We start from the raw sequence: 14,724 nt of genomic DNA, 5'->3' as shown, positions 1-14,724 counted from the left end.
AGTAGAAATTTCTATAAACACAGAAAAGGACAAGAGTAAGAAAAATGAAATGAGAGATGTACTGAAACCCTGTATCAACCTATTCTTCCAACATTAGAACTGGAATCACGTAACGACTGTTTTAAATATTCATAGTTTAATCCCTCACCATTTAGTTCCCATGTACCCATAGTGAAAATTATATAACAGTATCTTCACAAACTAATAAAACTTCTGTTTTCAGTTTTTAAAGTTCTGTTTTTATGAAAAACAATGTAGGCCTCACAGTCAAGTTGGCAGACTGAAAAAAACATGTCTGATTCTCCTTCCTCAAAAAAAAATCCCAATGAAATAATAGAAAATATGTGTTTTAAAAAGAAAAAAATTGATAATGATGCTGAAAACAGAAAAGGTGCCATCAGCAGATGAGAAATAGAAATTCCAGGAAGAGAGGAAGCAGATGGGATCAAACAAATAGAGAAATGAAAGCAGGAGAAACACCATTCCCAGACACCACAATTAGGCACAGTTCTTTCCAGGGATGTCCCAGAGAATAACCAAACTTGGAGTCAACAAATAAAAAGAACAGAAATTGTAAAGAGGGCAGTAAAGAAAGTAATTCATTAAATAACAGGCTCTAACAGCTGTGAGAACTGGGCTCCTCTTTCTTTATCCTGCACTAAGGAAGCACCTACAGCAGGTGCTTGAGCCTGAGAGCAATTTCTGTAAGGACAGAAAAGTTGCTGGCATCTGAGAAAGAAGGCAATGGGGAAGAAAGTGTCTCAGGTCTTCTCCAGCAGAATTAGATATACCTTTGCCCAGGTGCAAAATTGGTAAAGTTCTCTATATCCCAAGTTAAGTCTTCCTTACTTTGATAACTGGGGAGAACCCCTGGCCTATTGTCTACTCACCATCCATTTATCCTGCAAGACACCCCAACACACCATTCTCATTTAAGATTGGACAAGTTGTGGGGAGGGAGAGAGCTGGACACATACAGAGGTACCCATGACCACTGTTTATTTTAATCAGTCTCAGTCATAAGGGTAATCCGATATTTGATAATCCATCTTAAATAAGAGAAGAGAGATAATAGAGGGAAAACAATATTGAGCAAATAATATAAGAAAATGTTTTCCAAATGAAAAGGCCCAGATGGGGAGCACATATATGAGTGACATTTTACTGCTACAAGTTTAAAGAGAATTTTTTTTTTTAATCTGAGAGCAAAAGCAATTTACCTGCAAAGTGTCAAGAATCAATTTGACATCACACTTAACAGCAGGGATGCTAGAAGATAATGGAACATTTATTTTTCAAAGTTAGAAAAGTAAAAGATTACGAAACTGAAATAAATATTCAAGTCAACAATCAATTAGGAGGCAAAAGAAAACAGTGAGATGGGTAAAGTAAGAAAAATTACCAATCACATCCTTTTATGCATCAAGAAACTTCTTAAAATTCAATCCAGGAAGAATAACAACGGAATACAAGAGAAGGAGGGTAGTTGATGCTGACCTAGAGACGCATTGTCTAAAATGGTCATCACCAGCCACATGTGATTAAGTTACTTGAAGCTGAGTAAAATAAAATTCAGTCTCTCAGTTGTATTAACCACGTTTCAAGTGGTTAATAGTCTTTGTAGCCAGTCATATGTGGCCAGTGAATGCTGGTTTGGACAGCAAAGACATAGAACATTTCTATCATTGCAGAAACTTCTGTTGGGCAGCACTTAATCTGAAGAAATGAAGAAACCTAGAAAGGAAGAAGAGGACAAGTTAAGTCTTAACTTTTAGGAGCTCTCCTTTGTGAAACTAAATTTTAATGTTAAACCCCAACATGTTCCCTTTTTAAAAAATAGTGGCTATTATTAACCCATAGATAAGTCACAAAATACTTATAAAAAACAAAATGTCCCAAATTTTAAGAATATAAACAAACGCATAAAGAATAAAACTGCGAAGGGAAGTGGTAGAGAGAAGTAAGAGTAAATATACTGCTTTGTTTTTCATAGCTCAGAGATAATTTGATATGCTAAGATATAGAAACAGACAAATGAACTCAGTGAAGAGAAAGAGGGTGTACAGATAAGTGGTAGGAACTATGAATGCACTAAGCTCTTTATCTTTTCTGAGAAATCAATAAATACCATTCAAAGTTAATAAATTAATAAACAGAAATATGACATATTAACATTAACAAAAAGAATGAAAATAGAACTTTTCTTTTCGAGATAGGGCCTCGCTCTCTCTACCCAGGCTGGAGTGCAATGGTGTGAACAAGGGTCACTGCAGCCTCAACTTCCTGGGCTCAAGTGATTCTCCTACCTCGGCCTCCTGAGTAGCTGGGACCACAGGCATGCACCACCATGCCAGGCTAATTTTTAAATTTTTGGGGGGGAAGATAGGTTTCACTATGTTGCCCAGGCGGTTCTTGGATTCCTGGGCTCAAGTGATTCTCCTGCCTTGGCCTCCCAAAGTGCTGGGATTGTTGGTGTGAGCCACTGAGCCTGGCCTAAAATACAACTGTTAACAATAACTATCTTTGGAAAGCAGGTTGGGGCAGGTACTGTACTTAGTTCTGATTGTATATTGTTCTATATGGTTTAATTTTGTTTTGTTTTTTTAACCATGGAAGTATAGCAAAAAAAACTGTATATATTTTTAGAATGGTTTTTATGAAGTCATATAGTTATCCTATAGAATAAAATGATTCTTGTTTGAAAATCAAAATTGTGCCAGCTATTTCCTAAGGGAATCATTCTTAGGGAATAGCAAGGCTATTGAAGGATGGGCATCTCATAAGAAATTACCAATAATTAAACTAAAATGGCAGATAGGTACAAAATAAACACCACTGAGTTGGAAGAGAGATTAGAATTTTAAATTATATCCTGTACTCTCAGTCATTGAATTTAAAGTGTGTGAACAAATAAGCTAGCAAAAAAATGTTGGAAACACTCACTTCAACTTAGAGGAGGAGGCATAGGTCTGAATGGCACCGGAGCTTCTCATGTTTAGCTCAGAACCCAAGTAGAAATTTGGAAGGACCGAGACAGAAATGTGCAGAGGTTGAGGGCAACCTGAGTGTTCCTGTGCTCAAAGATTTTCGCCAGAGGGAGAAGCTAGAAGTTCAAAGTATTGCGAGAATCGCACTTCTTGTGGTAGCTCTGGCCTCCTAGGAATTAGGAAGCGCCATAAATCTCAGGAGACGGACTGTTTGTGCAAAATTCCCAGCCCACATTTGCAGACTGCAGAGGCTCAGATGCATTTTGTTGTGGGTCAGAAAAACAAGCAGGCTTTCAGGGCACACCACTCAACCAGGCTCAAACTCCACATCTGCATGGTTTGTCCATCATTCGGGCTACCAAAAATGCTACCTAAACCAGTTTTCAACTATTTTTAACAGACTCGTCTGCATTGTCAAAAACTGTCCATGTTTTGGCAGATAAGCCAGTCAACCCCGGGCAGAGTGTTGGTCTTAGATTTCTTTTTGCAAAGTGTCTAAGATTTATGGTGGGAATTACTCATGACAGCTGCGTTCTTTCCACTGGGCTTAGACCACCATTTGGTCTAATAACTCCTAATTGTGTGTCTATCCCAGTCTAAGCTTCTTCAGGAAAAAAAAATGTGGCAGGGGGGAGATGGGGGGAGACTTTTAAAAATCCCCTACAGCAATACCCAGTGATTTCTGCCAACAGTAAACACTATTTTGAAATATAAGAAGGTCAGCTGATGATGAAAAAATAAACAATATTTCAATGAATGTGGATTTCTTCAGAGAATTTTTCATACGACCATTAATGCCAGTCTGATTTAAGAAAAAAAAAGTAAAATGACTTAGTTTTATCGTGTTCCCAAAGTATTTTTAGCATAACAGGCAAAAATCCTGTCAGCATTTACAGTCATGTCATTTTCTTGAAAGAGGTACCTCTCAAAGCGATTTTTCACCAACCTTCTCCAAAGCACAAGAGAGGTACCTTGAAGACACTGGTCATTTAAAAATCATATGAAGTCTAATTATATTTCCAAAATAAGTAGTTTGCAATCCAGCAAGGATAATGTGGTCATGAAAAGGATGTCCAAATCCACCGATTTACATTGGTTTGGTTTGGCATAACTTTCAAAGTTCTTGGAGTAAAAGGAGGATGGCACGTGAATAATTGTAATTTGGGTAATAGTCCTAGAACTTTGGGTTTGCTGTTCTGTGAGCCATTCATAGGAAAGCAAATCAACTTCAAGACTGTACCTATATAATTTATAACTGTTAAAATTCACTGATATGTTCCAGATTATTTTGCAAAACGTAATACCCTCCTTTTTAATATGTACTTTGTCATTTTCACTCTATTTATGTAATTTAAAAAGTATGATAGCTGGAGAGCATGAGCCATTCAAAGCAGGAGCCGCTAATGTCAGAGATCATTATCACTCACAAGATATATAGTGTTGGTATCTTTGAATCTAAAGGGCTTGGAAGTTGTGTCAAGACAGATTCGTATTGCATCTAATATGTTTTGCTTTACTCCCTTTTACTTTCTGGTTTCTATCTCCAGCCACAAAGCAGTTTCTCTGCTGTGACTCAGGTCTACAACCACAGTGGTAGCACAGGTCTGATTTACCCTCCCTGTCTCCACCAGCTGTGCTCCCTCCTTTTATGCCAAAAGAAAGTTGCGTTATTACTTTAGGATGAGGCTGCTTTCTTTAAACAGTATACTGCTTTCCAGTTGTTTATATGTAATATGTCCGATCCGTACTACTTTTTCAAATGGTTTTGATTACTGGACTTAAAAAATTTTTTACAGAAATTTATGAAAGACCAAAGAAAGCACTTCTTATATTGTAACTCTCTAAGAGAAAAAAAAGTTTTGGATACAGGGAATTTCATCAGTTGAAAACCAGTTTACAACTATATGCATTTCAATAGCATATAGAATAATATTTGAAAAGGAAGAGTGCTAACTTCAAAATAGACATGCACTTGATTTTACACCTTGTATAAATGGATATGCATATTAAAGTGATGATTAAGTAAGGCCCTTATTTGCAATTAAATTTTGAAATTCAAATAATTTCATTTAGAATAGACCTCTGATAAGGGTCTAGCTAATTAGCAAAACACAATTTTTAAAAATGCACCATGTTCTCATTTTTATTGTAATAGATATTAATTCACATTTTATCTTTAATCATTGTAAATAGGACTAATTTGATTGATTTTAAAAAAAACATTAGAATTTCTCATTTAGAGAACATAGACCCACATATTCCATTGATGTTTCTATTTTCTAAAATAATTATTTCTCTAAATTCCTTAAAATCAATTGATAATCCATGGGAAAAAATCAGGGCCACATTCATTTGATCAAACTTTGTTTGTTTGTGGTGGCAAGCATCAAGGTGACTTTATTCGCCACTCATGGTTCTGATGCCATTTGTCTACTTTCAAATCCAAAACTCTCCCCCAAACCCCCAAGCATGCCATTATGAACATTTTTCTGTAAACATTTCAGGGCCTCTGAGGGTGATTTTAGAGAAGAATTTTAAAATAATTTCCTCAGTGGCTATATACTCAAAAAAATTAAGAGGGAAAACTTTGAGAAGGACACACTTGAATGTACAATTTTTAATATTTTTAAATCTATCACATTATGTAAAATTTCATAGGTCAAAACTAAATACCAAACAGCATCTAATGACAAAGGAAAAAAGAAAATGATAAATAAGTTTTTTGTAAATTAATTTTTTAACATTCTGGGTGTAAGTGCATGAACTTAAGACCAAAATAGACCAATACTAAAAGTAGGAATTAAATATTAGAAAAATTTTAATTAGGACTATTATCACATTTAAGCTGTCAAGCAGAAATTGTACTTTAAAACAAACAAAGCGGAGTAGACATAGATTAATGGAGGTAATTTGTGCATCACAAAGAAAAAATATATTTGATTTTTACAAATATATATGTCTTAGAAACTTTCACCACTGGCTAACTGGTATCCAGCTTCACCCAATTCCTCACAATTTATAGTTCTCAGGAGGAGACAGAGTCTCAGTAATTTCTTAGATTATTCTAGAACTATAAAGTCACATCAGTTAATACATTTGTTAATAGCTATTCCATTTTGTTGCCATTATCTCAAGCAACCCTAAAGTTTATTACATGGAAGAGTAAAAACTATAGTGAATGATTGTCCTAAATTATGCCATTATTACCAATGTTATAAGTGACGTTATTCTACCCTAACCTCCCAATGAAATATTTTGCACAATGGCAGAAGTGTTCCTAATATAAAGTGTGTAAAAATGTAGAGATGGTAATGCAATAAATGAGCTCATTTTATGCCAGTAAAGAGCTTTGGGAAGCCTTTATTCTGTTATACTATGGCAATAATTTCTACCAATCTATTGAATACTATTGTGAATTACAATGATTATCCATGATGCTATACTACCTCCCTAGAGAAACTGCTAAGACCTCTGCGTCTGCTGGCAATCTCACCTAGGCCTCTCTGAGTTCCCAGACACATCAAAGAATATACATTCTTGACATTAAAATTATGTTTTCAGCATTTTTAGATACTATTATAGTGTTTCCCTTTTCAGTTTCCTGTTTCTTCATTGTCCTAGTAACGTGGCCAAGAAATTAACTAGATTCTATAAATAGATGTGTGGAAAACAAGTGAATGATTACTGAAATTTACTGCCAGGATAAGTTATTTTGAATTACAGATGACCAGTTCTAAAATAATCTGAAACTCATTTTACCATTTTGCTAAAGATTTTTTCTCTCCATAATGGAGCACCCCATTACCTATAATACACTAGAAATTATCAAACTAGCATTATATATAGAATAGAATTTTTACTCTTTAGTTTCAAATAATCAGACCAATATATGTTATTCTGTAGCAATCACAGGAAAAGAAGAATAGAATAGAATAGAATAGAATAGAATAGAATAGAATAGAATAGAATAGAATAGAATAGAATAGAATAGAATAGAATAGAATAGAATAGAATAGACTAGACTACAATAGAATAGAAATGGAGAGAAGAAAAAGAGCTGAGAAGAGGAGAGGAAGGAAAGAAGAGAGACAGAAAGGCAGGAAGACAGTAAATCAGGCCAGTAGCAAATGTCTCACAAATGTCTTGAGTTATTTTACCTTGCAGAAAAAAAGGTAATAATACACAAATGTCTGGAGGTTCCCCCCTACCCAGTTGGATTCCTATATTTTCCTTGGAAATGAACCTTAAGTATACGATGTAATCCTATTCTACCTACTGCTCTTTTTGCCTCAATTAGACTCAAATTTATTGATGATAATTTTAATTATGACTGAACACCATGATTACTTTGAGATTAAAATTTTCAAGATTGCATAATTTAGAAGACACAAATTAGTTTTCTCTGAAAAGAATAGATATTTGATGTGATTTACTCTTTTTCATAGTTTTCTTTTAAACCATCTCAGTTCCTATATGTGCTAATATAAAATATGCCCTTTTGTCTTCAGGTCTAGATGTTGATGGAATATATCGAGTTAGTGGCAATCTGGCAACAATACAGAAGTTAAGATTTATTGTCAACCAAGGTAAGTGATTTCCACTTCAGAGATTTTTTCGAACAGGTTCATATGGAACAATATTGCAGACACTGTGCTGTATGTACTGTGAATAAATAATAAAAAAAACTTTAACAGGAGAATGAGAAAGTAGAAGAAATTAAAAAATTATCAGAAAAGTAAAAGATAACCAACTAGTTTATCTAGAAATGAATAGAATATACAGAGAAACAAATTAATAGTTTATGTGACATAAATAATGAATGGAACATGTCAAAATAAAAATTGGGGAAAGAATAGAAAAAGAGTAAAAGAAAAATGACCCACCCAGATTCAAAAAATGTTATTGGCTTATAATGGACACTTACTATAAGTTGATGAATGAAAGAATGAATGCTGGAAAATGTAAAAGTCAAAATAACAGATAATAGAAAAATATATAGTAGGTAAGAAAAAAATTAGGAAACGCATATGCCATCAAAGAGTTGTAAATTAAAACAATGAGATACCAGTACACACCTGTTAAAATGGCTAAAATACTGACAACACCAAATGCTGGCTAAGATGTGGAGCAACAGGAACTCTCATTCATTGCTGGTGGAAATGCAAAATGATTCAGTCACTGTGGAAGAAAATTTGGCAGTTTCTTACGAAAATAAATGTATTTTTATTGTATGATCTGGTACTTCTTGGTACTAACCCAAATGAGTTAAAAACTCATGTACACACAGAAACCTAAACACAAATATTTACAGCAGCTTTTTTCATAATTGGCAAAGCTAGAATGCAACTAAGATGCCCTTCAATAGGTGCAAGGACAAACAAACCAGAATACATCCATGCAATGGGATATTATTCAGGGATGAAAAGAAATGAGCTTTCAAGTCATAAAAAGACTTAGAGTAATCTCAATGCATATGCTGAGTAAAAGAAGCCAGTGTGAAAAGGTATGATTCCAACAATATGACATTCTGGGAAAAGGAAAACTAGAGAGAGTAAAAGATGAGTGGAAGCCATGGGACGAGTTTGGGGGAAAGAGGGAGAGATGAATAGGTGAGTACAGGGGATTTTGAGGGCAACCAATTCTGTATGATGCTGTAATTACACATACATGTCATTACACATTTGTCAAAACCCATAAAATGCAACACAGAGTGAATCCTTATGTAAATTATAATATTTAGTTAATAATAATGTATCGATATTGGCTTATCAGTTATAACAATCTACCCCATTAATGCAAGATGCTATTAATAGGGAAAATTTTTGGAAGGGTGAGGAGATATATGTTAACTCTCTGTACTTTCTGCTCAATTATTCTGTAAACTTAAAACTGCTCTAAAAGAAGTCTATTAATTCAAAAAATAAAAATAAGAAATTAGAAAATGAAAAACAAGAAGACCAGCACATCTTAAGTTGGTGTTATAGACAGCTCATAGGTTTTAAAATCATACAGATGGGGTAGAACTTAGACTCTCTCTTTGTATCCTTGGCATCTTAACCTCCCTGTGCCTCTGTTCCCTATCAGGAAAAACAGTGGGGGGATGCCTTGGAAACATTTGGGGAAGTTAAACTGGGTAGCATTTATGACACTTAGGAATGTGACTGACTCCTGTCAGTTTTCTTTTTAATTAAAAACAGTCAATAGTGTCTTCAGAAGAACTCCAAATCTTTGTACTCTAGCTTCCCACTTAGCTTCTATAATAGCTGGCTTCAGGTCCTCTGAATGTTTTTCATAATACATTTAATATATAAACTGTACTCCCACATTTACATACTGTTGTGTTTTTTAATGTCTTTGCATATGCTCTTCCCTTTACTTTCAATATCCTCCTATCTTTTCCTTCCCATCCCACATACACAAGCTTCCAACCTGGTAGATTTCTTCTTTTTCTTCAGGGCCCAGATTATAGCAATTTCATTCAAGAATCTCCAGTCAGATTTCTTCTCTGTTCCCCTCACACTGAGTAGCTGAATTTACAGTAGTACATTCACATCTAACTTTTTAAATTCCATCTATTATAAGACCCATAGATTTAATGCCAACTTTTGGAAAGGATATAATCAAATGTACTCGGTGATTGTATTTCAGAAACATTAAAATTTGTAAGTCTTGGAATCAAAAAATAGGATACTGGCTGAAATGTCTGTCTCTTTCACAAATCTCTAAAAAGGTAGGACTTGAATCATCCTTGTATCTTTTCCCATTAACCAGTTCTAGCCTTGGTGTTTCCATACAAAGAGCCCCTCATACAGGGAGTTTTTAATTAATATTTGTTGAACAATGTGTGTGGGTGTTGCAGGTAAGAGAAGTATTAAAACTGGAAAGCATTCAATTTTCCAGCAATTCAACTTGGGTTGAACCAGTTTTTTAAATGTTGATTGCAATACTTTTGGCCACTTGCCACGTGACTCTTGTTTCTAAGAATCTCTGTAACTGAGAATCTCCACAGCTCTGCTTGTTCACTAATGCAATTCTTTGTCTTTCGCAATTACTCTTTTTCCTGGGCAAAACACAGAACTAAACTTTACCTCATTCATTTATATTATTTCCATTTAACTGAATCAGAGTGCCCCCTCTGTGGGTAAAATTTGGATGAAATAGCCCTAGCCTCATATTCATTCTAGCTTATAACCAGCTAAAATCATTCTTATAATATAGTTTATGCTGAAACGATATCCTGATTGGGATTCTAGACAGCTGGGCAACACATTTCTTCTACAAAGAAGAAATCTCAAAACAGAAGCCATGCTAGAAACAAACACTAGTTGCATTTCCTGCCTTTAAAAAAATTATGCTCCACAGTTTGAAAAGGCAAAGAAAAAAATCTGCAATGAAAATATGAAATCTGTCCATCTCATCTTTTGCAATCCAAACTTCAGCGTCCTCTGAGGCTATGTAACTGCTCATGTTTCCATGAGAATTGACAATGTAAAGCTGGACAGAGGCCTGAGTTGGTATCTGGTAGCACAGAATTGTCAGTAAACTGTCTCCCTGGTTTATAGCACTGTCAGAATGCAACATACTCAACACAAATTATGCTACATTAGGACCTTTGATACTGGTAACTTTGTCCAAGTTGTGTTATGGAGTTTTTTGAATTAGATGATAAGTGAAATGCATATACCAACCCCTTTCAAAATTTGCTAATCAGATTATGCTTTGAATGCGTTTTCTGGACTGGCCCCACAACCTTGTTGCTAATGCCATACCTTCCCCTCCATCTGGACCAGGACTCTAATAGTAGAGCTGACTTGAACATAATCAGTGCTGGGTGCAAAGAGATTATAAGTGTACATGTGGCCCTCTGTGGCCCTCTCTCTGTATGTCTCTGTGTGTCTAATACAATAAAATGGCAATGCAAGGAAAATTCCATGAAAGCATAAAGTGCTGTGTAAAGGCAGTGCATCATTTTTGCAGTCTAAGATGAAACATAAATGATTTTTGCATACCTGCCTTGTATTAACATATTTTATTCCTTCCTTATTCACCTTGTACATGTTTATTTTCTAGAAGGCTCTAAATTTACATTTTTTAACAAGTAAGCCCTGCCCACTGTTAGACTAGACAAATAAAAACTGATTTTTGAGATTTTCAAGACAGATGAATTGCAATTTATGTATTTCACTAACTTTCTTCAATGCTATAATCATCAGCAATTCTAAATACACCAGTTGAATGACTCAATTTGTTTTGGTTTTCTGTTTGACTTACTAAATCAGTGGGAATTAGATACCCTTATTATACTTACAGTTCAGATGACATGCAAGTTATATTCAAAGCGTTCACTTTCGAAAAGCATTTCCTAATTATAACTAGTAATGATGATAATAACAATTATTATCATAAAAGTAAGCAGCATTTTCATAATTTATTATGTGCCAGGCACTGTGCTAAGTACTTTATTTACATAATTTAATCCTTTCTTCCATCCCATAGAGTAGGCACTATTATTATTCCCATTTTACAGATGTAAAAACTGAGGTTCAGATATTAAATAATGTCCTAGTGTCATACAGCATATAAGTGAAGGAGCTAAGACTAGATGCCAGATCTGTCTGACTCAGAGCCTGTGCTGCAAACCACTGCCATTATTCTGCATTTCCAATTCATCAGCTGTTGATTATCTCTTTATAAAAGCAGAGATGGGTCTTTTCGTGCTGCACACGCTCGTTCATGACTTTCCTTTACACCCCGCCTCTTGGTGTTGGTAACTGATGAGTACTACCATTGGAGTTTTGCTAAAATTGTTCAAGAGCTGTTTGGAGAAACGCCAAACATCACAGTTACGAAGAAGCCTGGCATTGCCATTCTCTGTATGGCTTTATGTATCTACGTTTGGCCCAAGAAACTACTTTAACACACTATTCTGTTGCAGTCTTCGGGAAAGGGATCGAGGATTCTCGATTTACTAGGCTGTTGGTGCGTTTGTGAGCAGTGCTCTGCCCTGTTTGTTGAATTTGGTGACAGCTTTCAGTGACATTTTGCTGATACAGCTCTTGTGCTTTGTGAAGGCATCCCCAAAGAAAACTGGTCCATGACCTTAGATGTCAACCTGTCATCAGCCTGCGACATTGCGTTGATTCTTCACAATGATCTGTGACCTCCTTACACTTTTCTTGCATGGGGGGTACTCTGCAAAGGACAGACTTCAGCATGGAGGATGCTGCATGTCTTGAGAACTTTTGACAGAAAGTCTTGGAAATTCCCCCAGGCTAAATTCCCCCTCCTTCCCACATTGACACTTGGGTTTGAGCTGCCCATCTATGCCTTAGGCTTATTGCCCAAACTACAAATTCAGTTCAGACTCACTTGGTATTACTTAGACATCCTCTTTCACCCTTTGAAAATGGGACAAGAGAGATTGGCATTCTTTTTGGAAAAATCTAGCTATGAACCTTCCCAAGCCCATGAGCCAGTGGGAGAGCTATGAAGCATTGCCGGAAGAACTGACTGGGAATTTTCCAGATGGATGTCTCTTAGTACACAGTTACAAATATTCTGTTTTCCTGAACTGAAGAAAATTACTTCTTACCAGGATTTTAGACATGTTTTTCTTTTTTCTTTTTCTTTTTTCTTTTTTTTTTTTGAGACAGAGTCTCGGTTGGTCTGTCACCCAGCCTGGAGTGCAGTGGCGTGATCTCGGCTCACTGCAACCTCCACCTCCCGGGTTCAAGCGATTCTCCTGCCTCAGCCGTCTGAGTAGCTGGGATTACAGGCAGCCACCACCATGCTCGGCTAATATTTGTATTTTTAATAGAGACGAGGTTTCACCATGTCTTAAACTCCTGACCTCAAGTGATCTGCCCGCTTCGGCCTTCCAAAGTGCTGGGATTACAGAGTAAGCCACTGCACCCGGCCGATGTGTTTTTCATTTATAGAAACAAAATTTAAAGAGAAACTGTTAAGGACAACCTTCTCTACTTGTGCAAACAAGGAGGAACAAAGTATACAATGCTATAAATCTACATGATCAAGAATCTTGTTTGAGTGTGTGTTTGTGAGCACACACAGGCATGTGCATTTGTTTTAAATGAGAGGATTTTTTTCCTTAATTTATAGTCTTGTAGATATCTTTATCTACCCAGATTTTATTGGCATAATAATCCAAATTAGATATTGGCTTAAAGAGATGGATGTGCTTAGTTTAAACATGCTAAGAATAAGCTCCATTAAAAACAAACTATTAGAAAAACAATTTTGTTTATCAACTGTACCTAAACTACTTTAATATAGATTTGTACCTTAAAGCAAAGCCAAGCATTAACTTTAGTAGCTATCCTTGTGCTTTTCATATTATTCGCAGCATCAAAAATTAAATAAAAGAAAGAGAAAGTGAGAAAGAATGTGAACAATTGGCAGTTTCATCATGAAATAAGCAATTGGATGAAACAGAAAAAGATCTGAAAAAGGATTTCAAATTTCTGTTCTTATAAAATAGCCCTTGTATCAAGTCCATTCATTTTTCTATTAAGTTTATATTGCCCTCTTATTATTTTTAAAATGAGGTATTTCCTTAAGCCTACTCTACCCTCACCGCCAACCACAGCAACAACAAAACAAACTGTGTTATTTGCTTTATTCCATTCCACAGGGTGGTTTTTTGGTAAGTTGAATCATTGATATTGCACCTTTTTGGCTTTCATGTGACAAGATTATCTTTTCACAATGATTTATTTTTCCCATTAAAGTTGAAAAGATCACTTGACCATAAAAGAGCCAAACTCTAACATCGTTCAGGGCTTTGGAAACGTTCTTAGACCTCATTTTTCAGCTACATTGAGTCAGGGAGCTCAAAGACTATTGACGAAGCATGTATTGTTTTCTAGCTGCTTAAGAAAATGTATTGGCATTAGTAAATAATGCTGAACACAGAGGTCAAAAGAGTAAGTTATTCATGTTCATGCACATTTATATAGTTTCTGATTTTTACATTATAGTCCAAAAGTAAGTTTATGAATCCTGACAGTCTCCAAGACACACAAATCCTGGCTACTTATTTTAAAGCAAAACTATACCACACATTTACTGTGGATTGTATTTTCTAATGCATTACATACCAACCAATAATGAGCTGACCTAATGCTGTTGTGAAATAAAGGCAGAGACCATCTAATGGGGAAAAGCACCAGATAAAAGTTGAAGGATCAACCTCTTTATCTTGATTCTGAACTATTTGGAAGCCTAATAGAAGCTATTTTAACCCCTTTAAATCACAAACTCTCCATCTCCAAAATGGGAATAATAGTGGAAATGTGAGGACTTTAGAAACTGAATCAGCCAGGGGATAGTTATTATTAACTTTAATTAAGACGACAAGTAGGTAGATGAAATCAAATCAATATTGCATTTTCTTGGCAACAGCATGATACCAAATATTTATAATCAAATATGGTTTTTGCCTTCTACATGATTGAATTTTCCTTGATGATAATTGGAAGAAAAACCAAACAAAACTTTGGAAACTCTTTACTATCCAGTGTTTGAAATCATTACTAGCCAAATTCATAGGCCTTCTGAATTCTTGGACACAAAAGAGAAAATTTCATGTTGTCAGTATGGTTTGGGAATGTTCTAAATTGCAAAGAATAGCTTCATGTTCATTGGAGAAGGGGAGTGACATCTACTGAAATTTAAAGTATTCAGTTGTAGCTTTTCCATATAGACTTGGCTACTGAGT

The 14,724-nt window shown here is 35.3% G+C and overlaps 1 protein-coding gene across 2 annotated transcripts in view; it reads left to right on the top strand.

The window, feature by feature from the left end:
- ARHGAP15 (Rho GTPase activating protein 15) overlaps positions 1-14,724 on the top strand; it is a 645,466-nt gene that overhangs the window by 426,728 nt on the left and 204,014 nt on the right. For both annotated transcript variants that reach the window (XM_032145612.2, XM_058434361.1), the window contains one exon: positions 7,496-7,573. In XM_032145612.2, the coding sequence (XP_032001503.1) occupies positions 7,496-7,573 (78 nt within the window). The remainder of the gene's footprint in view (positions 1-7,495; positions 7,574-14,724) is intronic.

The sequence above is a fragment of the Hylobates moloch genome, unplaced genomic scaffold, assembly GCF_009828535.3.
Source record: "Hylobates moloch isolate HMO894 unplaced genomic scaffold, HMol_V3 SCAFFOLD_24, whole genome shotgun sequence".
Taxonomy (NCBI): domain Eukaryota; kingdom Metazoa; phylum Chordata; class Mammalia; order Primates; family Hylobatidae; genus Hylobates; species Hylobates moloch.
Note: the sequence above shows the minus strand (reverse complement) of the source record. Positions and strands in the feature narration are given on the sequence as shown.